Source organism: Engraulis encrasicolus, chromosome 19, assembly GCF_034702125.1.
Source record: "Engraulis encrasicolus isolate BLACKSEA-1 chromosome 19, IST_EnEncr_1.0, whole genome shotgun sequence".
NCBI lineage: Eukaryota > Metazoa > Chordata > Actinopteri > Clupeiformes > Engraulidae > Engraulis > Engraulis encrasicolus.
This window is the reverse complement of record NC_085875.1, coordinates 30647954-30672721: the sequence shown is the minus strand read 5'-3', so window position 1 is coordinate 30672721 and position 24768 is coordinate 30647954. Positions and strand designations below refer to the sequence as shown.

Here is a 24768-nt window from a genome sequence, read left to right as displayed (position 1 = left end):
TGTGCGTGTGTGTGCGTGTGTGTGCGTGTGTGCGCGTGTGTGTGTGTGTGTGTGTGTGTGTGCGTGTGCGTGCGCATGTATATGTGTGTGTGAGTAAACGCCAGAGGCCTGGACTGGTGAGGAGTTACAATAGGTCTGGTTGGTCAGGTTTGAGCACTATGAAAAGCTTGTATCCTGAGGAGGGGGGCTACGTGGTCTTAAATGACAGTTCACATAAGAGGTGTGTGGTGTTGATGACCTGAGCCAGTTAGAGTGGGAGTTAGAGTTTTTTGGCAATGCAAACAGACGAGGTGAAATGACTGTTGAAGTGCACACTTGTCGTACTGAGGGAGATGCGAAATGAGAATGAATTATGTCAATATCAAACGAGGGTGAGGAGGACCGGTAAGTGTGTGTCTTTGTTTTGTATGTGTGTTTGTGTGTCCGCATGAATGCGTTTCTGAGGAAGGGTAAGAGTGTGTTGGGTTGAAGAGTACACAATGGAGAGGTTGGAGGAGGACACGAAAAGTACAGATCAAAGATAAGCCCTCTTCCAATTTAAGACTTCCCCATTTTTAAAAGGGCAGCAGCAGTCTACAGTCATTTTGATCTTGAAGTGTGCACAGAGGCAGCAGGTAGAACTTTGTATTACTCTTTGCATGCCACAGGAGTTATGCGTCTTCCTCTCCTTTTGATGTTTTCAGGAAAGGGGTGAATAGGAGTAGATTAAACCTTTCATCTCCTCAGATTTTGCCAGAGAGTCGATTATGGATAGAACAACATTAAGGAGTATATTTGGAGAGGAAAGTCAAGAAGTCTTAAGTCTAGAGACAGCAGTTGTTTTGTTTGTTGCTGGATTTGAAAGAGACAAAAGTTCAAAGTTCTTTATTTGCCATTTGTGCATGGACTAGTAGTAAATTGTTCAGGAGTTTGTAAACGTTAAAACAATATGGCCAATGACAGTCATTTTTTACTCTTAAATCGGAAGTACCCAACAGCGAAAACATCAAGGGGACCCTTTATAAGGCCTGCACAGTAAACAGCATGTGTGCATGTACATGTACAAGTTAAGTTGTAACCGAAGTAACTTGGTTTCATGTGCAGAGAAAATGTGACATGTCGTGTGGACAATGAAGTTTGTGTCTGTGTGCAGTGGCAGAACAATTGACAACAAAAATCTGATTTGGCCCATCATATGTCCTGACACGGTCGTTGACTGTCGAGTCTTAAATGGTCTATGGGTACTTTGAGCTGATGAAGTCTGGCTCAAAATAGGCCACTAGCTTCAGAAACATTCCTTCAGCAATTCGAACTAAATCACCCACAGATTTTGGGGGCTTAAATTCTCCCTTTTCTCCTGACTGCGACCTTTTTTTGTCTGGTGTTGCATGTGAGCTCTGCTAAATCTTTTCCTTCACAACAGTACTTTCTTTCAGGCATTGTTTTATAACCCACTTACCCGCAAGTCTTTATTTTCTGAAGGGTGTTGGGGCACACACTCTCAAGTCACAAATCCCCACTTTTTTTTAATAATCTACGGCTCTCGCATACTTCTAAAGTTGGAGCATTTTTCCCTCTCTCTTGCTGGCAGAACATTTCTAAAATTATGAAGTGCAAATACCTCTAGAACAATTTCTGTTTCCTACATATGTGTGATTTGAGGTTTGCTCTTATTCTTGTCTCTCGCTTTCTCAATTCTCCTTTTAGGTTCTCGAGTTGTTGCAATAACTCTGGTGTTGTTGGTCACAATGGGTGTAACCTCTGTGGTGCTAAGGAGGGGTATAATGTTATCTTGACGTGTCTGTATCCTGTTTCGTGTTGCCTGACATATCTCTTTCAAAAGGGTCTGTTCCTGGAGCAAAAATTAAGTTCACTACTCCAGTAACATTATACATGCGAGAATGAAAACAAATAGGATTGTCATGTCTGGAATGTACACAAGTAGGCCTATAGGCTATAGCCTACAAGGAAGTATGAATAGCAATGTGACTGCATAACTAAAGTTTCCTAAAACTTATATCCAGGTGGTATTATTTTGTTGTTGTAGGTATTAATAATCTTAAGAAATATCTGTAAGCCTAATTAAAAAAAAATCACGTTAGGCCTATGATCTGTTTGCTAGCCGTCATGGCAGCCATGTTGCAGTCAGAGCTAATTAAAGCTAATCAGATTAGCGAAGCTGGGAATCAAGTATTAGTCCCACCCATGTTTATAATCACTCGTCAGGCGATTTTATATCCCGCGTGTGCTGTGATCAAAGTCCTTCAAGACCAATGGTTCTCAACCTTTTTTGAACAAATGCCCCCTAAGTATCATAAAAAGCCTCCCAACGCCCCTTGACATCATCATAAGACTGACAACGCCCCCACTATTAAATAATCAAATGGACTAATGCCCCCCAATGGCAACTAAGCACCGCCCCTTCTCAGCTGCATCCTTGTCAACGCTCCCCTAGGGCTCCCCAATGCCCCCTGGGGGCTGTACCGCCCCTGTTGAAAAACACTATTCTAGACTCATGAATTAAGTCTCTGCTGTGAGCATTTGCAGGTATAATGGCTACAGATGCAGAATGCTAATGCTCTATTTCAGCCAGTGGTCAATGAAGAAATGTCACTTCCTTCCTATTGTCACACAGTCTGCGGTCAGATGTCACAATGTACCCTTTACTGGTAGTCATATCAGGGACACACACGATTGCATTCACTGCGGTGGCTGTGCTCACTAGTTGTGGTTCACCTCAATAATTAAACGGATTATAGCTGCCCATCCAGCCTGTCGAAAAAAAAAAGGCTCTGGTCAGGCATAATTATCGTTTTTATTGTTATTGTTATTATTGTTAATATTCCAATGCCCACCTTTAGTATTAAACAATAAAATGGACTAATGCCCCCCAATGGCATCTAAGCACCGGCCCCTCTCAATTGTATCCTCCTCAATGTCCCCTAGGGCTCCCCAATTTCCCAGGGAGGACTGTAGACCCCATGTTGAGAAACACGGTAAACACTAGGACAGGAAATGAACTGAACCAAAGCTAAGCCTGCACTGTCTCCAGGACTGCTGGCATATTTGGCAGGGCCCAGGACAAAGTCATCTGAAATGGCCCCCCAGCCCAATAGATACAATGTAATGGACCCAATCTGGGCCCAATCTCTCCCTGGGCCGGGACAACTGTCCCCTTTGTCCCCCCCTGTCTGCACTCCTGGCTGTCTCCTATATGGGCAGTAAGAGGAGGGCTCCATAGTCTCTGCCAGATGTAGCTTCTTATGGTGTTGGGTTGCAGCTCGATTGGAATAGTGCTGATCAGGCCGACGCGGCCTCGGAGGAGCGTCATGGAAACGCTACAGAGAAGCTGCTGCCTACTGCACACGCTCAGACCTGCAGGTGAAACCTGCAACAGGGAAGACAAATGAGAGCCGATTGCTAATGTGCGGCTAAGCAAACTGTAGTTGTGAGCGTTCCGCTTGCAGAAGAGTTGCATTGTATGCGTGATGACTGGTGGCGATGTAACGATAGCAATACATTACATGGAATGCACTTCATGTGTTTGAGCACATATGTACTGTATCAAACATACTGATAATAAACATAATGTCTCAAAATGAATTAATATATTTACAATAGTTGGTTATTAGGAGGTGAAATATTGCCTGTCCACATGGTAATACAATAAGCTGCGTTGTTTGTAATCACATCCTCTTGTCCGTCTGTCTTGTCACTGTGCCCCTCTTGTATGTCTCGTGTCCTATCTGTGTTGTCACTGTGCCCCTCCTGTATGTCTCGTGTCCTATCTGTGTTGTGTGACGCTTGCGCAGGTGGCATCGGCTGCACTCCAAGTCGGGCAAGAAAGAGAAGGAGCGTGGCGAGGTGCAGGTGACAGTGCAGTTCACGCGGCACAACCTGACGGCCAGCATGTACGACCTCTCCATCAAGGACAAGCCACACTCGGCCTTCGGCAAGCTGAAGGTGACTTTAAAAAAAACATAGGTTTATGATCCTACGTTGTCTGTATCTACATTAGCCATCTATTGCTGACCTACATCTACAGCTCACCTATAGTTACAATATACCTTTAAATAGTTACCTGGGTTGTGTGTGTGTGTGTGTGTGTGTGTGTGTGTGTGTGTGTGTGTGTGTGTGTGTGTGTGTGTGTGTGTGTGTGTGTGTGTGTGTGTGTGTGTGTGTGTGTGTGTGTGTGTGTGTGTGTGTGTGTGTGTGTGTGTGTGTGTGTGTGTGTGTGTGTGTGTGCGCGCGCTTGTGCGCGTGATTGTATTGTCTGTCAAGACTATGTTAAGTGTGTTTGGATTCAGATATGCAGGTTGAGATAATTGTTGCTTTGCATATGATATACTTACCATTTTCATTGTTGTTACACCAACTGCTACTAAGCTTTTACTTACAGTAGCTTAGCTTAGCTTACCTTACTTGGCTGCTTTTGGGGACCCTTTTCGTAATACCGATAACCTTTTGGTCCCATGAAGGATTAATAATAGTGCAGGGAAAGAAATTCATTCATTCATTTCATCGTTCAATCATTTTTTACTGTCGTCTTTTGAATTGTTTTGTTTAACTGTCCTGGTGTGTCTTTATGTGGTTTTCAACTGTCTTATGTGGATTTAGACAAGTGTCTGTCTAGTTAATAAACAGAAGTGAATTGAGAATTCATTCTAGCGCATCTGTGGTGGAGAAGCGCATGGGAATGGGATTGATTGATTCGTTCATTCATTCAATTATTCATCATCTTTTTAACTTTCTTTTTTGTTGTTTTAATTGTCCTGAGCTGTCTTAATGTGTCTGTTAAGTAATCTGTCTTGTGTGGATTTTGGAACCGAATTGAATTTGAATTAATCCATTCTCTCATTCCAGGAGCGCATCCGAGGCGGGGGCAGCAAGAAGCGTGTGGAGGCCAGCACCGAGGATTCCGCCTCGGCCATCATCCCCGGGGGCTACGGGGCACTGGCGCGCATGCGTGGCCGGTTGCCTAGCGACGGGGGCGGCGAGGAGTACTACGAGGACGACGAAGGAGGGGAGGCGCGGCGCAGCAAGATGAGGACCTTCTTCCTGCGCGGCCGACTCCGCAAGTCGTCGGACACAAGGTCGAGCACGTCGCTGGGCTCGGAAAGCAGCGAGTCGTCGTCGCGGGGCGGAAGCTTGAGTCCGACGGCGGGCATCAGCGTGGTGGTGTCGGACCTGTCCAACTCGCCCAGCAACAGCAGCAACCTCACAGCTGACAACAGCCCTGGTAAACGGAAATACGTGGGCATAAACGCACGCGCGCACACATCTTATTGGCAGAAACCCTATGACGCACACATACCACATACACAAGGCAGCAGTGGAAGGTGCGTGCGTGCGTGTGTGTGGGGCAGTCTTTTAGTCTTTTGCAAGACAATAGGCCAAATTACACACCTAGGCAGACATGTACAAAAATAGTAACAATCTTAGGCCAGACAATGCCCTACTTTATACGCACACACATGCATGCACAATCACAGTGGGAGCAGCAACTGTATAACAGACAAAAGCCCAGGTGACACATGCAAATAACAATTAAAAATTAATTCCGATTTCATGTCAGTCCGATCATGCCTATTTTTAGTTCTTCCTGCAATGTAAAAATCTTAATTCATGATCGCTATACTATAACATTAGATTCTGATGACTTACGTTTCTCATTTGGGTTATAATATTGTCCTGATACTGTCTGTTTTCTAATATTGTTATTAAGTATACATCCTGACATATCATGCCATCCATGATAAAGCATTTCTTTGAAAGTATATTACACCCGGGACCAGTGTATAACATTTTGCAGTCTTAAAGTGATACTGTGCCATTTTTGGAAATAAGCCCATATTACACCTCCCATTGAGTTAACTGATTGAGCTTTACCTTTCTGGCGGCTAGCTGGTCTCATAGGATTCAATATTAATGGCTAGCTTGGAGGTAAAATATGCACTGCCATACTCAGAAATGGCTGGAAGTACAGGAGAAAGGTAAAACTCAATCATTTAACTCTAGGGGAGGTGTAATATGAGCTTCTTTCCAAAAAATGGCACAATATCACTTTAAAATGACTATACTCTGTGCTTTTTCTAATGTCCTCTTCCATCTTCCATCTGCCCTAGAGCACACCGTCGCGCCCTCCCCACAAGTCTCCCCGGTCAGGCGCGCGTTTGGCGACGACGTGTGCGAGATCTCCATCCCCGTCCCCCAGTCCTTCACCTACGACAACCTGATCACCGACACGGGGGTCTCCACGTCCACTACCACTATTACCACCACCACCACCGCGTTAGCCAACGGTCACCCAGTCAAGCACGCCCCGGGACCCCACGGCACAAAATCAGGACCCCAGCAGCAGCAGCATCCTAACCCCAAGCAGGTGGCACAGTTAGCCAAGCCCAAACCCAAGGCTCTCTCCCTGGCGTTGTCTCCTGCCGTGGGCTCCTTGCAGAAGGGCTCGGCCATCTCGCTATCGCTCCAGAACCTGACGACTGCGCCCCGGCAGGTGGAGGAGCCGCCGCTTCACGCGGGGCCTGGGGACGGCCGCCGCTGGTCGCTGGACAAGGCTGGCGAGGAGGAGCGCGCGGCCATCGCGGCGGCCATCGAGAGCGCCGGCAAGCTGGAGGACGAGGAGAGGCTCGCGGCCCAACTGCTCAAGAAGGAGGCGGCAGGGGAAGGGGAGGTGAAGAAACAGAAGTGGGGCCTGTTTTCGCACAGCCGGAGCGAGTCGTCGGGGAAGTCGGGGACCACGACGGGCAAGGGCGATGTCACTTCCGGACCTTCGGAAGGGAAGCATAAAGGATGGTTTGGGTCCAAGGACTCCCATTCGAAACCCAGGTGAGTTGCCTCAACACTCTGACAATCACACTCACATTACGTTTTTGCACTTACTTTGAATGGCAAAAATGTTGAATTCACTGACTTCTAAGCACCATCATCAAGAGTCAATTGTCAAGTTGATGATGATCGCTGGAAGACCCAAAAGTGCTCATAATAGCGAAGCTCGCTTAGTTGGGTTTTTGGTGAGATTTATTGAATGTGATTCAATAACTGTTGGTGTGTGACAAACAGCTTTGCTTGCCCAGTTTATAAAGGAAAGTTTCGTGTCCTTCGCATCTATCCAAATGGTCAGTTTGGTCATTTTTGCTTTGTGACACAGCATTCATGTTGTATATATCTCCCAGCTGTACAAGCATATTTGTGTAAATTCAACAACCAAATATTTAATACCATACATTTAACTTGTTCAGTGTTCCCCATGAAAGATACATGAAAGATACAAATTTTGGTTCCCCTTAAGGGCCCCCGTCAGTGCTGTCAGTGCTTGGGCCTTCCCCCCCTTAGCGGCATCCATGCACAGTGGGGCTAGTGAGGCCATTCAGATTAGCATTAGCATGGTGAAGGGTTCTCGCGGTCCTGTGTTCTCACAGCCCTATGTGCATCTTCCCACCACAGTCCTATGCTATGCATATGACCACATTTCAAAGCTTCTCCGTACAATTAGGCCCTATGTATCCACAGTCTTGTGTTCCCATTGTAAACTTTAATTTGTATCGCATTCTACTCTCAATTGCGATAACGCCCATTCTAGAGAAATGTCATGTATAGGGACATGTGATGAATTGACAATAAGCTGTATGAACACGGGAGTTGCTACCAGCTAAGGCACGGGTGGGGAACCTATGACTTGAGGACCGTTTATGGCCCTTTAGGCTGTCGTATCTGGCCCCCGACATAATTTTAATGTCATGCAGTTTCATGTGAAATACAATATGTTTTGTAGAGAAATGTTAGAAATTACATTTGCAATAAAATTAAGTTGTATTTTCAAGGGACCTAGTGAAGGCCAGCCCATTGGTCCCACATCACCAAGATTTTTAATATTATTTTTCAGCCCATTGGTCCCACAGCCCATTGGTCCCACCGCATATTCCTGCTGCTTCATGTTTCTAGGAATTCATTAACATTTAGGCCCTATGTTTCAAAGGCATATTGTCTTACTTTACTCTGAGATGTGGGAACATGGAGTTGTAGAACATGGGTCCTATATTTGAATAATTTCTTAAAAATGTGGGAACATGGAGCAGCCGGAATAAGCTGTGGGACCAATGGGCTGTGGGAACATAGAGCTGACCCCGTGCTAAGGCATGGATCCATGCTGAGCCAGCATGAGAGTTAGCCTTAGCTTGCTAGCTTGTCAGTACAGACTTATTTCTGATGCAGTTAGCTGCCTGCCTGGGGTCCTCTGTGTGGTGGTGTGATGGCTAGCTAGCGTACTCTGGGTCCGGCATCTGGTTTCAGCTGCATCTGCATTGCAGAGGGGTGGTGCCCTGGCAGCCAGGCGGGAATTGTGTTTGTAAAGTCTTGCGATCGTACACTTTCTGCCTCCATCCGTTCATGCGCTCTCGTCTCTTGTCCTCTCTCTATTTAATAGAGAGAGGACTGGCTCAGCTTCTCTCTCGCTCCCTCCCTCCATATCCCTCTCTCTATCCCCCCTATCCATTGCTCTCTCTCTCTCTCTCTCTCTCTCTCTCTCTCTCTCTCTCTCTCTCACTGGCTGGCTGGCTGGCTTTTATGATTTTGGCCGCATGTTTACTGTATCGTTTTTCACAGGTGCTCAGCATCCGTTCGCTGGGGGTTTTCTCAGGGAAATGATTTGTGTGTGTGTGTGTGTGTGCTAGTAGATAGTGTGGGACGTACACCAGGCCATACTCTGGTTATGTAACCTCACAGTAAATCTATATACTGCTTCAAAAAATGCCCCATAACGAACTACTGTGATATCCTTGGGGTGTGCTCTCTTGGCAGCTTCAAATGAATGATGTACGTAGTAGGTACTTAACTGCTGTGTCATTCTTGTCATTGTAGGTGTGTGTGCCGTTTCATGTGGTATAACAACTCTCTATTAATTGGTGTCACGGGGAAATCACCTTTGTCTGTTTTGCATGCGTGGGGTATGCATGACTGACAGAGAAGCATGTGGGTGTGTTTGGGTGTGCCGTGGGCGTCATCGCTTTTCGACTTACGGGGAGTTTTAAAAATAGACAATAGAAGAGGTCACACTTCACGCACTGTTCTGCCACTCTGGTGCTAACACACACACACACACACACACACAAACTCAGTCACTCCACTGGGTGCTCCTGTACTGGTATGTGTGTGCGCGTTTGTGTGTGTTCAATTTACATCGTAATGCCATGTGTCTGTGTGCCATTTCACATAGTAGCATGAAAATGCAAAATGATTAAGGCTACTCAGTGTTTGTCTGTAGTGTTTCCAGATTTACTCATTATTTAACTATACTTTTAACAAGGTTAAAAATAGACCAGAGTTTTGTTTGTAGATGTGGGAACTGGGGGGCAAGTTGTTGGCTGTTAGTTGACTGGCATGTGTTGTGTATTGGTCTCTGTCTTAGTGTATCGGGGGTTTCCAGCTTGTTTTATCATAAACAGGCGAGTGGTTCCAGTTCATCTGGAATTTTTTTTTCCTTGAGTCGGTGTTAAATCATCTGTTTAGCTTTCTAGAGATTGAAAAATGTTTCCCCTAATAATGGGACGATCCATGAAAATGGCATCATTACTTCAGAGTGACAACTACTATTGGTTAACTGTAAGTGGGTGTTATTTGATTAGTTGATTTACACAGAGTATTCTCTGCCGTCTCTGGATAATCTTCCTTAAATGCTTTGACAGTTAGCCTGAAAGACAGACATGATTTGGTCAGAAGTTGGCCTAGTTAACCCCCCAACTAAAGACATGTTCATAGCACAAGTCACTCTTGAGGCGTGATGTTTTGTAGCGAGTCTTGTGGTGGCGTGGGTTGCTGTACGCTAAACTGGATCAGATTGAGAACTGCTGACTAAATGCCATCAGGTTGGAAATAAAGCCCCTCGTTTAATCAGGAAACACAACAGGATGCTGACTTATTTTTCTTCTCTGCTGAGCTCTCGGTGTGAATGGCCACTTCCTTTAAAAAAGCACCTTAACACTGCATAACCAGTCATGAGGTGCAATAACTAATCAATGAATGGCAAGACTGGCTAAATGGAAACTCCTACTAATGCTTAAATTGACTTCACTAATGATGGCGTTAATGTTCAGTTTGTTGTGTGCATTTCATCCATGTCCACATGGCAAATTCATGATCAGGACATGCAGATCACTTAACATTAATCCATGCTTCACATTATAGATTGCTGATTTATGTTCCCTTCAGTAAACAATGCCATTGAGTTATGGGAATATTGTACACCATGCCATCATCGGGCGATATTGTCAAGGGCGTGCCATTATTCTGACAACACTGGCGTTTTACAGGGACACAGATGTTTATTTTGAAAATAACCTCATTTTGTCAAGTGCTGTCGGTGTAGTTGGTTTTGTGTAGTCTAGACAGACTTAATGAGGCTGAATTTAACCCTGAGCCTCAGACACTAAATACTGCAGTTTAAGTCTTATTTACAGAAGGAGTTACTAATTGACAAGTGTACTTTGGGATCTTGGCTTGTTTTTTAGTCCAAGAAATTGTACTGTAAAACTTCATGTCAAAAAGGCTCCCAGGTTGTGTTTCTTTTTCTGTGTGGTCTGTTTTTGGTTCTATCAGGGTGGACTCTCTAATGTGTGTGTGTGTGTGTGTGTGTGTGTGTGTGTGTGTGTGTGTGTGTGTGTGTGTGTGTGTGTGTGTGTGTGTGTGTGTGTGTGTGTGTGTGTGTGTGTGTGTGTGTGTGTGTGTGTGTGTGTGTGTGTGTGTGTGTGTGTGTGTGTGTGTGCGCGCGTGTGCGCGTGTGTGTGTATTTTCTTGCTTGTGTGTGTGTGTGTGTGTGTGTATGTATGTATGTGTGCATATGTGTTCCTTTCCAGCCACTTGGTGTCTGAGAGTGATCCTGTCTTCGACACCATCTTCAACCCATCACCTTCCCCATCACCCGATCTCTCTCAGCTCACTCCGCTTCACCACACTAACCCTTTCAGTTCTTCACCACCACTCTCAACTGCCAATCCTTTCCTTTCCGCTCTCCAGCAAAACCCTTTCTACCAAGACATTTACAATGGCGATGCTGCACTAACCCCTAACTTGCCTTCTATGCCCTGTTTCTCCAGCTCCGTACCCACCACCATGTCGATTTTTGATTCCTCCAATGGACAAGAGTGCCATGGCACGGAAGATAACGCTCTAGGTGATGGTAATGACGTAACCCTGACACAGGAAGTGACTGTTGTGTCACAGGAAGGAGTGTTCTTTAACCCTTTCATGACTGACTTTGTTGGAGCTCAGCCAGGGAAGCCTGGAGGAGACCTTCAAACAGTGAACAACATTTACCAAGACACTAATGGTGTGACTAACGGTGTTAAACTCCTAGGTATCTCACAGCTAAGCCCTAACATATCACAGACCTCTCTACCTCAGGATGTTTACATTGAGTTCAATGAGTTGCACAAGTTAGCCTGCCCCCATCCACGATTGTTGAGCGACCAAACAGACATGCAGAGCCATACAGAAACAGGCCTAAATGAAGCCTCCCCCCAGCCACGATTGTTGAGTGAGCAGACGGACATGCAGAGCCATACAGAAACAGGCCTAAATGAAACCTCCTCCATTCAAAAGATTCCTCACGGGTCAAAGACACAGCTGGCTGTCTCTGCCCCCTCCTGGCCAACAACAGCAGACCAGTCTCCTGAAATGTCGTCTGGACCTCCTCCTGAAAAGGCTGTCCCTGAGCCCACAGGACTAGAGTCAGCCCTTTCGTCTCTTGAGATCGATTTCCGTGCGAGGAGGGAGGAGGCTGACCTTGTACTTGTAGCAGGGCTTCCTCCTCTGAGTGCCGTTGCAGAGGTGAGGGAGGTGGAGGTGTCTCCTCCTGCACAGCAGAGGATGTCTGCGTACAGCGAGGGTGCGAGGGAGGAGGCTGACCTTGTAGCAGGGCTTCCTCTGAGTGCCACCGCTGCAGAGGTGAGGGAGGTCTCTAGTCCACCACAGCCTTCGCCCACTAATGTTACCACCCAGGAAGTCCTTTCAGTGCAGACTGACTGCATGACACAAGAAGTTGTTTCGGGTCACTCTTCATCAGCAGCAGGGCTTCCTCTGAGTGCCGCTGCAGAGGTGAGGGAGGTGTATCCTCCCGTGCAGCAGGGGGAGGTGTCTCGTCCTGCACAGCAGCAGAGGATGTCTGCTTACAGCGAGGCCAGCTCAGATGACACACTGGAAGCCTCTACCATTGTATCTGCCTCTCCAGGCCGGGAGCTGGAGAACCACCCAGATGATGATGACCCCTTGCCCGTTTCTCTGAACATGTCGCAGGAAGACCTTAAGCAAGAGCAAGATGGAGAACTGGACAGGAATGTAGCAAATGATGCAGAAATGAAGGAATATGACTCCAAACTCCCCGTGGCTGAGGCTGATCATGTCTTCTTCGATCACTCGGACACATCATCAAAACAGGCCACCAGTTCCTCTGCAGTTCATAGTGAGTTTGAGAGTTTATGGGGAGGGGATGTGGCACCCTTTTCTTCAGGGGGCACAACAGAGCCGCTGAGCACAGCTGGACCCAATGGTGGCAGCCATGTTTTGGACTATGTCCTTGGGACAGAAAGCCCTTTTTCTGGATCACTCGTGTGTGTCATGGCCTCCTCGCCCAGTGAAACGCTCATCTCTCCAGAGTCACGCTTCACCGGTGATTGGACTGTACCAACAGACACTAAGCTCCCCTCCAGTCACATGGGAGTTTTACAAGATATGCTCTCAAAAGACAAGAATTTACCAACCAGTGACTATACAGGCACATTGGATGCTCAACATCAAAATCTCTTTGATAGTGCTGCTAACTGGCCAACTTCACTTAGCGTAGATGCTAAAGCTAATAATGGTGTTTGCCCCTTTGCCAGCATGGATACAGATGCTTATGTGAGCGTACTCTCTGATGACGACAGTAGCGTTAGCAATGCCTTTTTCAGCCTTAACTCAGGCAGTGCTTACGCGTCTGGTCACGACAGTCGTGCCGGCCCCATTAAAGATCTTCTGCACGTGCCTCAGTCTACTCAGCTTTTCAACAGCCTCCTGTTCGAAAGTGCTGAATCGGAGAATTACCACTCCTGCAACTCTCAGCAACGCCATGTGTCTCTTTGTTCCCAGCGCTCCCTTCCCTTAATAACAGAAAAGGACCCCATGGAACAACTCATTGCGGCTTATGATCTCGCTGTAAAAACTAGGCCCTCAGAAGACCACTGTATAAAAAATGAGCAAATTCACAACTCCGGAGAAGATAGTACATCGCAGTTGGACTTTTCAGCATTGTCTGTGCTGACTAGTCCGCCTACACTACCAAAAAGCATGAGCTCTCCACTGTCTTCGCCCACTAATGTTACCACCCAGGAAGTCCTTTCAGTGCAGACTGACTGCATGACCCAAGAAGTCGTCTCGGGTCACTCTTCATCACCGTTGAAACCGATAGATGACTTCATGGCAAACATCACAGAGAAAGACGACCTCTTACCAGATGACCTTTGGAAAGACAAGGTCATGTCAGAACACTGGCCTTCAGTAGAAGCCATGGTAGCATGTGATCCGATCACTGAACCAATGCCAAATTATGACTTCACAGACGGGGTGGTGCCAAATTCTGACCTGACTCCGAGAGAGATGCCAAAGTCTGCACTATTGCAAGAGGTCCCAGCAGCCAGAGATGGGGAGATGAATCCTTTAGTTGATGAAGGAGTTGATGCATTTCCAACATCTTCAGACTCTGCGTCTGCTTTTTCTATGCAAAGTGGAGTTCAAGAGTTGATCGCTTTCCCAGTTGACTGGGCCAACTTTGACAAGTTGGCAGTATCTGGTACTACAGGAGAAAATAAGGAAATGTCTAAAGCAGGGCCCTCACGATTAAACAACGGTTGGGTCTCAACTTCATCTTGTTTTAGCCCAATGGCCTTTGATCCTAATCGTGCCCACCGATGGTCTGTATCCGGCCAGGTAGGCAGTCCCTGGTCTGACCAATCACAGCCTGACCTTATTGAAGGCATGTGCAATGAAACGCCACCCTCATCATCCATATCTCAGGACTTTGTGTTTACACATTTGCACTCTCATTGCCCTCAAACAGACATGCCTCTTGAGGCGGACAATAAAGAGTCACTGCCTAATCTATCAGAAAACGCTCGAGTCTTGAGTACAGACGGTGAAAACTTCCCCCACGCTGTAGCACCTTTGTTTAGCAGCGGCCAATCCAATGCATGGAAAATGGAGGCTGTGCCAACCGTGAGAAAAGACCTTAAATTGACCCTCAAACATGCCACGCAGTCTCTCTCGCCCCTAGCTGCCTCTACCCCTGCTGCAGACCCCTTTCCCTTGCCTTTCTCCGCTACTCCCCCTGCTCTGGTAACCTCACCTTATGCCGCCCCCTCACCCATTGCCAGTGATATGATTGGTGCACCGCAGGCAGTCTTTCCCCAGGAGAATCAGCAGGCATCCAATCAGATTGCCAGGTGAGGCCGCATGGTAGTGTGTTAGAGGTGTTGATGCCACCACAGGTGTTTATTTTTATTATTTTTTTAACTGCCACTCTGGGGGAAAGCTTTCATGTGTGCACTTTCTTCTCAACCTCTGTGACCACTGCTCTTTCTACTGCAAAGCCATTTCCTTCCTTCCGTCTCCTGTCCTCATTGTGCTGCTTTCCATTGGTCTGATTTCATTGGTGGTGTGTTTACCTTTTTTAGGAACACTTTTGGTGGTACAGTAGATGTACTCGTTCTATTGTAGATGTTTTGGGATTGCATATTGTGTTTTCTTCAGAATTATTCTCTCTGCTGGATTTCTGGGTGATGTTGTTTTTTGTTCTGATGACTGTACATTCTGTCATTCCTTCTCTGTTTTTGGTGTGGGCTAAATAAGAGTGGCTGACCCAACGATTTCTTTTGCAAAATTAGGTCTTCCATTTCACAGATTTCTATTTTACACGAAATTTCAGGCATGGGTTTGTTCACTTCACTTATTTAACTATGTGTTTTAACTTAAAAACAAATGTCTACTATTTTTATTGCCTAGAATGCAAAATGACTGAATTACTTTAAATGGATGTCTCGTTTTGCAAAGGAAGTTTTTCTTTATCTGTCTGTCAATTTTGTTGTTTCCCACCACACATTATATGTACAGTATGTGTTTGCTTAGATCTGTAAGCACGCACGCACGCACGCACGCACGCACGCACGCACGCATGCATGCACGCACGCACACACAGCGACCACTCCTACGTGTGCTGCTGGTGGCTGGAGGGGAACAGCAGGCTCAGCCCAATTAGCAGGTGAAAGCAGGGCTGAAGAGATGATTATTGCCCCCTTTCCATCCATACTCTCTTGGGTCCCATATACCAACTGGGGCCCCCAAACACACTGCCACCACTTCCGTGTGCGTGTGCGTGTGCGTGTGCGTGTGTGTGTGTGTGTGTGTGTGTGTGTGTGTGTGTGTGTGTCAAAGGTAAGCAAGGAAATGTATGTGGACATGTGTGGTGGTGGATGTTGTTTTGGATAACACAACATGCTGCGCTCACACTTCGTCAGTACAATCTCTTGGGAGGAGATGTTTTGGATTGAATGTTTTGAAATTGAGCCTGAATTCAATTAATATTTACTTTACGATATGTTCCCCCTTTTTCTGTCATTACCCTGTCTGTCTGTCTTGTCCATTTGTCTGTGTGTCTGTCCGTCTATTGGTGTGCTAGTCCACATCCTGTGAAGCCCCTGACGCCGCCGGGAGAGGAGAGGAAATCAGAGAGCCGATCTGTACTGGAGAAGCTCAAATCCACAATCCACCCAGGCCGCAATCAGGACGGGGAAAAGAAGGTAATGCTCCTCCTGCAGATGACTACTTCTATTGTTTACACATGTAATGTGTGAAGATGTATACATTACATTACATTGCATTTGGCAGAGGCTTTTTAACCAAAGCGGCAATGAATCGAGGACATAATCATAGCCAACATCACTAGCAGATATAAAATACACTGAAAAACAATAAGTGCAGATGCTAAGTTGGGTTAGTTTTTTTTTTTTTTAAGTAGAGTACACACTCGCACACACACACACACACATATGCCACACATTGGTATATGTAATTACTTAATTAGTGTAGCAGTTTTAAGCACTGTACATTACAAGAGTGCTTTTTTTAATAATAGTTGATTGTAAAGCCAGAATTTTTCAATTGCAGCGGTCTTTCCATCTGATGTCATTTATTGTGCGTTCATGTGGTCTCGTAATTATCGTAAATACCAAACACCGACATTCAAAGCACACATGAACGCCGCCGCTTCTGGTACTTACCACTGGACAACTCGTAGAATTTTTTGATAAACGAGTTTACGGGATGACGTACACAACAGCTGGCTCTACCCTCACCATGGCAACCGCTAAGTTAAAATACTCAAAAATCAGCATTCGGTATGTTAAGACAGTTATGGTAAATGACAATGTCAGAAACTATTCAGCATTTTTACCTTCTGACTTCCTCATTCATTTGCTTGCTGTAGCTGATGAACAACAGTCTTAAATCGTTTTAGTAAAAAAACTGTCTCGAGTCTCACTCTGGTCTGCCATCTTTAATTTGTGAACAACAACAAAAAAGCACATGAACGCAACGCACTTGTAAATACCACTTCGCAACTAGATAATATCTACTTCGGAAGACCACATGAATGCACTATAAGATGATGAGACATGTCATATTCTCCCTGAATGCACATCACGCGATGATGTTTCTTTTTGTTTGTTTTTCTTCTTTTTCATCTTGCCACTTCCGAACCTGGTAAAAGGGGGCGGCTCGTACTACATAAATTACTTTTACGTAATATATTAAATGCGTGTTTGTTTTTTTCCATGTGTTTTTTTTAATGTGACGTGAATCACTGACAGAGCCTGGTGGAGGGCGGGGGCTCCTACTACCACCTGAACCACAGTGAGCTGGTCTCGCTGCTGCTTCAGCGGGAGTCGGACCTGCAGCGCGAGCGGGCGGAGTTCGAGCGACGCGGCACCCTCCTGGAGAAGCGGGAGGCGGAGCTGCGCAAGACCCGCCTCCTGATCCGCGACCTGGAGGACTACATCGACCGGCTGCTCGTCCGCATCATGGACGAGAAACCTACGCTGCTGCAGGTGCGGAAAACACTCAAATGAACAACTTGAAGGTTGGAGGAGGAGGAGGAGGAGGAGGAGGAGGAGAAGGAGGAGGAGAAGGAGGAGGAGGTGGGTGCTGAATGGCACTATGTAGTCCTCTAATGTTTTTTGTTAATATTCCTCCAAACTGAAATTAAATGACCGAAGTGGAGGATTAGAATGGAGGATGAAGGTTGGAGGAGAAGGAGGAGGAGGAGGGTGCCCAATGGTACAATGTAGTCTACTGTTTTTCGTTTGTATTCCTCCAAACTGAAATTAAATGAAAAGGTGGTGGAGGGTTACAAAGTTGGAGGAGAAGGAGGAAGAGGAGTAGGAGAACGATGGTGCCGAATGGTACGATGTAGTCCTCTACTGTTGATTGTTTGTATTCCTCCAAACTGAAATGGAATGAAGGTGGTGGAGGGTTAGAAGGTTAGAGGAGGAGGAGGAGGAGGAATAGGAGAAGGAGAAGGAGGAGGAGGAGGAGGAGGAGAAGGAGGAGGAGGAGGGTGCCGAATGGTACGATGTAGTCCTCTACTGTTTTATGTTTGTGTTCCTCCAAACTGAAATTAAATGAAGATGGTGGAGGGTTAAAAAAATGGAGGAGTAAGGAGCAAAACCAAAGAAAGAAAAAAGGAAAGAAAGTAAAACGTATGAAGAAACTAAATTGTTCCCCCTCCCCTTCCAAACAGGATACACACACATGAAAAAGACTCTCGATCCGATCCGACCCGACATCCCGCCCCCTCCCTTCTCTGACGTTTGCAGCCCGATGTCTGCCTGATGAAGTGTCCATCCGAAAACTTCTCTTCGAAAACACCACCACTTACCGTCACCACCACCACAACACGCGTCCTGGGTAGTGTTTGCTGCACTGCTGTCACAAAAGTTGGCATACTTTTGCATAGAGCTTTGCTCCTTAGCCTTCACATGCACACGCACACACACACACACAGACACACACACACACACACACACACACACACACACACACACACACACACACACACACACACACACATAAATAAATGGGCACAGCCGGGAGGTTATTGAGTTGGTGTACTCACATGTACTCACACACTTGCTGGCATATAGGGAGGAGGGTTGGTGAGAGGGTAGAGGGTGTTGTTGCAGGTCCGTCAGGTAACACAAGTGAGGGAGTATACTACATGTAATATGGGATTGTAGCCAAGAAAGGGGAGTGGGTTTAAGTGTGCCCACCCTCTTTTGTTTGTTTTCTAATTGGTTGAATTCTGTATCAGCCTGACCTTTTTGATTGGAGCATTTTTTTGTCTCTGCCTGCCTCTGATTGGTCCGTCTCAAAAACTTTCTCTCCATGGGGCTTCACTCTCGCAGCTGTAAACCAAAACCAGGGTCTCATAACTTACATGTGCATACAAACCCTCTGAAAGACATAACAGAACACACATATTCTCAACAAGCCAGGTGATTTGGGTGATTGGGGAAAGTGCCCTCTGCCATCTTTAAAAAAAAACACAAAAAAAAACGAATCAATCACGCTTGTTTTCCAAAAGCTGTCATATTGCCAAGCCATGTGTCATCACACACACACACACACACACACACACACACACAAGCTCCACTTGCTGCTCTGGCCCTGGCGATAAGGGTCAGGATGACAGTGTGTGATTTATTGATTTCTATATGTGTGTCTATGTCTGTCTGTCTGCTGTGTGTGTGAGAATGAATGCATTCATTCTCGACTCGGGAATGCATTCATTTAAATTGCTGCTCCTCCACGCTTAAAGCAGAGGAAGAATCGAACCTGCTGGCACTTAACACTCCTGTTCCCCCCTGCCCCTGCTAATGTGTCTGTATTTGCTTCCCCCACACCCCTTTGCTTTAGATACTCCCCTATTCCTTTTCCTATCTCTGCCCCATATCTCTGCATTCGCTCTCTGTGCCTCTTTAGACACCCCCTCTACCCCTACACTCCCCCCCTTCCCCCTCTTGCTCTGCGCCATACTTCCTTATTGCCTGCCTTCTCCATTTCTTCTTTCCATGCTTAATTTTCTGGCCTGACTGGACTCTCTGCAACAGCGCCCTCTGCTGTCTGTCTGCTTGTCTTGTCGCTCCCAGACTGTGTTCCGACAATAGGTTTGGTTTGGCCAGGCTGGGCGATTGGCAATGATGGGCAACCTGAATTCATAGGTTTACAATCCTGTACCACGTATGTTAAATGACTTGGCTCTCCATGTCCAGGTCAACCAGCTGATTTGCCCTGATTAACTCTTTAACGGCCATGGTGGCATGTGGAGGCCAGGTGATTAGGGCAAGCAGGGCCGCAGACAGCTTTCGCTGGGCCCAGGGCAAAGTCATCTGAAAGGGCCCCCTACCCAATACATACAATGTAATGGGGACCCAATTCAGGGCCCCGTATCTGCGGGGTCCAGGGACAACATTCCCGTTTGTCCCCCCCTGTCAGCGGGCCTGAGGGCAATCACCTGGTTGCATTGGACGGGTAAAACCAGGTAGTTTGGAATATGTGGCACTGGACTGCATTTCTTGAAACCGTAGTTGCTAACTTATGTTGGCTACTTTGCTGTTTGCAATGCGATTCCCCATTGACAACCTACTAAGTTGCTAACTGGCTAACAACTACTACGCTTTCGAACGCAGAAGCACAGCCCTGGATTGTAGTCGCTAATGAATGCAGGTTGCTCATTACTGGTGATATGGGGCCCAGTAGCTATGTAAACCCGACCAGGTTTCAACCAGAGTTGGGCACTATGGGGAACCCACGCCTCTGTGAAAAGAAAAATGCCAACTGCTGCCTTACTGTATTTACTTGTTACCGTCTGTTTCTCAGCCCACCACTCGTTCGGCACCTCACAGCAGATGGTATAATACTGCAAATTTTTCAGCAGAATTTGGGACGAGGCTTGTGGTAGACCCCTCAAAACAAAAGCCCGTCCCTCGACTGTTACAAGGTTTTCCGAGACACACACAAGTCAAAGGGGGGAGTGAAAAACAACAAAAGAAAAAGCCTTAGAAAGAGGAGAGACAACACAACATCTTTTACTAATAATGAAGTGAATGACCGAAATACCAAATAGATGCTTTATTATTAAAGAAATGCTTGATTGGGGGGGGGGGGGGCCTAGCGCAGTGTGGGGGTTTGTGTGATCAGTCATCACCTTGAAATGACTCTTAAAATGCAGTTGTGTACAGATGATGCTTGTTTTTTATGTTCAATGTTAATCCATGCTTCTCTTGATACTAGTCTAATGTTATAGCTCCTAGAGCTGTGTGGTAGAGGTCTGCCGTAATTGTCCCGCCTCACTGCACTGACGAGCAGGCCGAGGCCAAGATCTGATTGGACAGCTAGGCTGTGCTGTATTGTGGACAGCCAATCGTGTTCAGCTGGTCCTCCGAAGATGAATAATAAATGACCCAGTAGGAGATCACAAGAATGTACTTTTCCTGGAGTTACAGTATGTCATAATAAAAGGCCACTCTTGGCTTGTAGTGTTTGGGGCCTTTACAAAGCACCACCGTGTGGGCAAAGTGTCAACTAACTGTGGCTTGGCTGTTGTGAGTTAGTGGCGTCGTAGTCTCTCACTGGCCACCTGCTGTGTGGTGGTGATGCTCGTGAACATGTCCCCACTGAGGGGCCAATCACCACATTTGTGCTGGACCAAAAATGAGCAAAGTCAATGAAATCAATGCAATGCACCTGCGCACTGAAAGTTGCAATGAGTCTGGTTAGAACTGTGTCATGGTGGGCATGTGCATTGTAGCACACACATGGACTGAAAATCAGATTGTATTCTGGTTAGGAATGCGTTGTGTGCATATGCGTTGCATACATTTGCGAGGTTTTGATTGTTTTTGCGCTGTCACGAACACGGTGACTGAGGCCAAGCTTTGGAAGCCTGCCTTCCTGTAGCAAGCACCTAATTCCTATTTGCACAGGCCTACCACTCAGCTAGAAGAATTCAGTCTTACGCGTCTCAGTAATCATTTAATATGTATTACATGTGAACTAGCACTAATGAAAGTAATAATAAAATAAATACCGTCTTCCCTTTTTATTTTCCAAATAATGTTTCTAGTTTCACTGGATTGTATCGGTTGTTTGATTGTAGTACGGTGGCCCATGGGTTGTTCAGGTTGAGGATGGAAAAGTTTACAGCTTTTAAAATGGAGTCACATCAGATTTTATATATATATTCAGTGAGTACACATTAGATTTCAATTTCTTTTTGCTCATTGTGTGTCAAACTTTGTGTTTGTTTGGTTTTGGTGTTTTAAAGAGTTGAGTGCACAGTTCTAAGCCTAAAATTTAATTAATAAACATATTTACATGTATTTTGGGAGTTGCTTTCAGCTTTTTGTTCAGTTCTTTTGTTTTGCACATATTTGTCGGTAAGAGATCACATAGGTATTGCTTATTTGTACATGAACTAATAAATTCTGTTTTACAAGGAGTATTTTTGGCGTGTGCCGATTTAATGTAAAATGAAGCTAATATTCATTTTGCAAATAAATATATGCAAAGAGGAGTATAGTTGTGTAGTGTAGAGCTGAAGTATGCTTTCATATCCTGATTGTCCAGATGCTTCCTGATGGCAGAAAAAGTACTGTAAGGAACAAGTACTGTAAGGAACAAGGTTCCGGCTGTGTCCGTGTTCTGAATGTTGTAGCGACTGGAGTGTTTCTGATGATGGATCTCATTTTCCTCGAAGTAGTGCGACGTTTGAAGGGTAATAGGTCTAGGTACTAAGTGTGGTTGATGAACGGAAGTTCTTTTTGTATTAAATCGGTGACAAAGAAAAAGTACACTGTTCACAAAAGAATCAGTGTGGATGTTAACAAAGCCATTGTTCAAGCTAAATCATTGATTGCCAAAACTAACTCTCCACAAATCATCGCTCTTTAATAATTATTTAGTTTTTTATCACCCGATCTTGTTAGTTCCGATTTCTGACATCGCTTTCAATCTCTGCTACATTTAGTTTTACCTCTTAAGGCATACAGACAGGCCGCCGTAAACTTTAGGATGTCTGTAAACACATAAAACGATGTAAACTCATGATGAACAATGCAAGGGTACGGATGAATATCAGCGACTGACTGAAGTCATGTATCCTTATTGGATGTAGCTCATACTTATCAGCCTTTGTGGTAGAATGTATCGCTCTTCTGGTTGTACAGTAACACCCCTCCATCTCCATGGAGGCTGAACGGGTTTATCAATCAGTACGCACGCACACACTCACACGGATACACACACACACTCACACAGATACTGTACATGGACACAAAACGAGTCTACTCTGACAGGCTGTGGACAGATGTGTAGGATGAGTACTTTGATCTGCTATATACACAAACCGAATAAAAGATAACTTTTGTATTTGATTTTTTTATTTTGTTTTCATCTTTTTTTGTGCGTCTTAAATGGTCTCAAAGGTCTTCATAGTGGCACAGTTTTTAATCCAATGATTCTTTATGATCAAAGTTATCTACTGTTGAAAACAATGTAAAAGAAGAAATGTATGTATGATTCAATATGAACAGAACCAATTGATCAACAGTTCAGCCAATACATTTTGAGCTTGTGTGGAAATTTCAACATAGAAAAGCCAAACAAGTTCCTGCTTTGGTCTAAGGTCAAGGCACTATTTTAGAAGGACATGCTGTGTTTTGATTTAGTCTACTTTAATTTACTTCAAATGACGTGGATATTACTCGCTGAATTGTGGTAAGCCTAAAGTCTGCCCCTTTTGCGTTTTCACTTCATTTGGACTATTTTGAAATGTTTAAATTAATGAACAGATTGGTTATTCAAGCCTGTCTAAAGCAGGAGATGAATGGGACGTGCATTTGTGAAATGGTCGATTTGGGCGACAGACATGCACCACTTGGCACAAATACTGTGCTGTACTGGGTGGGAGGGAGTGGCAGTGGAGTAGCAGTGGAGTCTGCTCTCTCTGATGATGTTTTGGGTCAAACACTGTGTGTAATGATCTGTTTGAATGCAACTCCCACACAAAGTGTCTGTACAATAAAATAAACCCTTTTCACTTTCGAAATAAAGATGAAAATATGTCAAGTGTTTTTTTTTCCTGTGTGCTCAACTTCAGGAGATTCAAATAGTGTACACACACACACACAAAGTGCCACGACCCCTCTGTCTCTGTCTCTAGAGACAGCGCGTAAAATCTGACAGAATAGTGAATGTTATTTATGCAGGAGAAATACTGTAGCCTATATTGTATTAGAGTAGGCCCTATAGGCCTATATATTTTTGTTTCATGGAGGATCTCAATGATTATAATGGTTGTGGTGGTGATATTATTTGGCCTATTATAACTCTTGGTATTACTAATAGTATAACAATATAGTATTACTATAACTATATGAGCGATTGCCACACTTCTGTTGGACTGCACAACTTGTCATTTAGGCTACAGCCTAGCCTACTACCTGCACTGTAACCATGTCTGATGATAATGAAATGTGGGCGATCTTGTCTATTTGGCCTCAGAAAATGCCGAGGTCATGTTGAATTGACACATCAGCTGCAGGATAGATACCTTCCGGGTTAACGCGTCCGAGACTGAGCAAGAGAACCAAAACAAAATTGACCTTTGAGGCTACAAATAATCAAGCAGCTCTACCTGCAGTATTTGGTTAATGGAACCACTTCCATGAAGACTACGACACCCATAATGCTTTGAAAAAGCAACTCCACGGGTGGTCAAGGGTCTCGCAGATTGACGAGGCGAGATAGACTAGTTTCAGCTTAAATTCAATGCAACGAGATATCCACAGCTGGATTTGCATTTATTTAGACAATTAGCTAATTTGTGAGTAGGCCTAAACCATTCCAGAAAATGCCAGAGGAGTATCCGCCTTTTAGACTCGGAGAGTCTCGTTTCAATCAGGTAAACAGCCCGAACCAAAACTTGGACTTCGCCTGGGGAGAAAACTGCTGATATCCAAAGCATTCAGGATGATTATCCTCCAAAAAGGATAGCAGCAAAGTGACAGATCCGTAGCCTATTTCGACTAGATTTACACTGCAAGTTTTAGTTCTACCCGAATAGGCTACAACTTGCACGCTGTATAGGTTGCATAGCCTAGGTAATGCGCCACAGAAACAATGTTTTGAAGCATGGCAGTGTTGGTTGTGAAAATCCAAAAGGCTAAGAAAAAGAAGGCGTGTCTTATCTCAATGCTCTGAAAAAACAAAACTGAAAAACAATGTTGTTGCCTCTAGACCAGGCGCGCCTGTTGAAGCAGCGACCTCTATCGGAAAAGATTCGCACGACCTTTAGGCTACTTTGGAAATGTGTGTGCGTCTACCTGATTCACAAACCAATAAGTCGCTGTGTGAATCCTGTTTTATAAAACGTAACTCAAGTCTTAGAGGCCCAATATGCTAATTGTTAATAGCATTAGAAAACTACTGATTTGTGGTGTTGACAAGGTGGTAGGTAGCCTACTGGCTACCATGTTAAAAACCTTGTTAAAAGCAAGCAGCGGATCTAATATGATAGCCTACAAGCAACAGTGGATATAATTCAGGCCCATACAAACTCTGTTCAATTGACCATTAATGTCACTCATCGGTTAGTTACTAGTTGCTATGCATTTCACTTTTAATAATGCTCATTTTAGT

At 45.2% G+C, this 24768-nt stretch overlaps 2 protein-coding genes across 6 annotated transcripts in view; both read left to right on the top strand.

Moving 5' to 3' along the window:
* rab11fip5a (RAB11 family interacting protein 5a (class I)) overlaps nt 1-23196 on the top strand; it is a 34260-nt gene extending 11064 nt beyond the window's left edge. Inside the window, exons 2-8 of one of the 4 annotated variants that reach the window (XM_063184092.1) lie at nt 3792-3942; nt 4843-5218; nt 6105-6819; nt 10842-14459; nt 15692-15812; nt 16881-17117; nt 17810-23196. In XM_063184092.1, the coding sequence (XP_063040162.1) occupies nt 3792-3942; nt 4843-5218; nt 6105-6819; nt 10842-14459; nt 15692-15812; nt 16881-17117; nt 17810-17824 (5233 nt within the window). In that variant the 3' untranslated portion in view covers nt 17825-23196. Of the gene's footprint in view, nt 1-3791; nt 3943-4842; nt 5219-6104; nt 6820-10841; nt 14460-15691; nt 15813-16880; nt 17139-17809 lie in introns of those variants that run through there. The other 3 variants (XM_063184091.1, XM_063184093.1, XM_063184094.1) reach the window with 3 other exon arrangements.
* A 485-nt stretch (nt 23197-23681) lies between these two features.
* The window catches only part of sfxn5a (sideroflexin 5a), a 25846-nt gene continuing 24759 nt past the window's right edge, over nt 23682-24768 (top strand). Inside the window, exon 1 of one of the 2 annotated variants that reach the window (XM_063184096.1) lies at nt 23682-24031. In XM_063184096.1, coding sequence (XP_063040166.1) covers nt 23981-24031 — 51 coding nt within the window. In that variant the 5' untranslated portion in view covers nt 23682-23980. The other variant, XM_063184098.1, reaches the window with a different exon arrangement.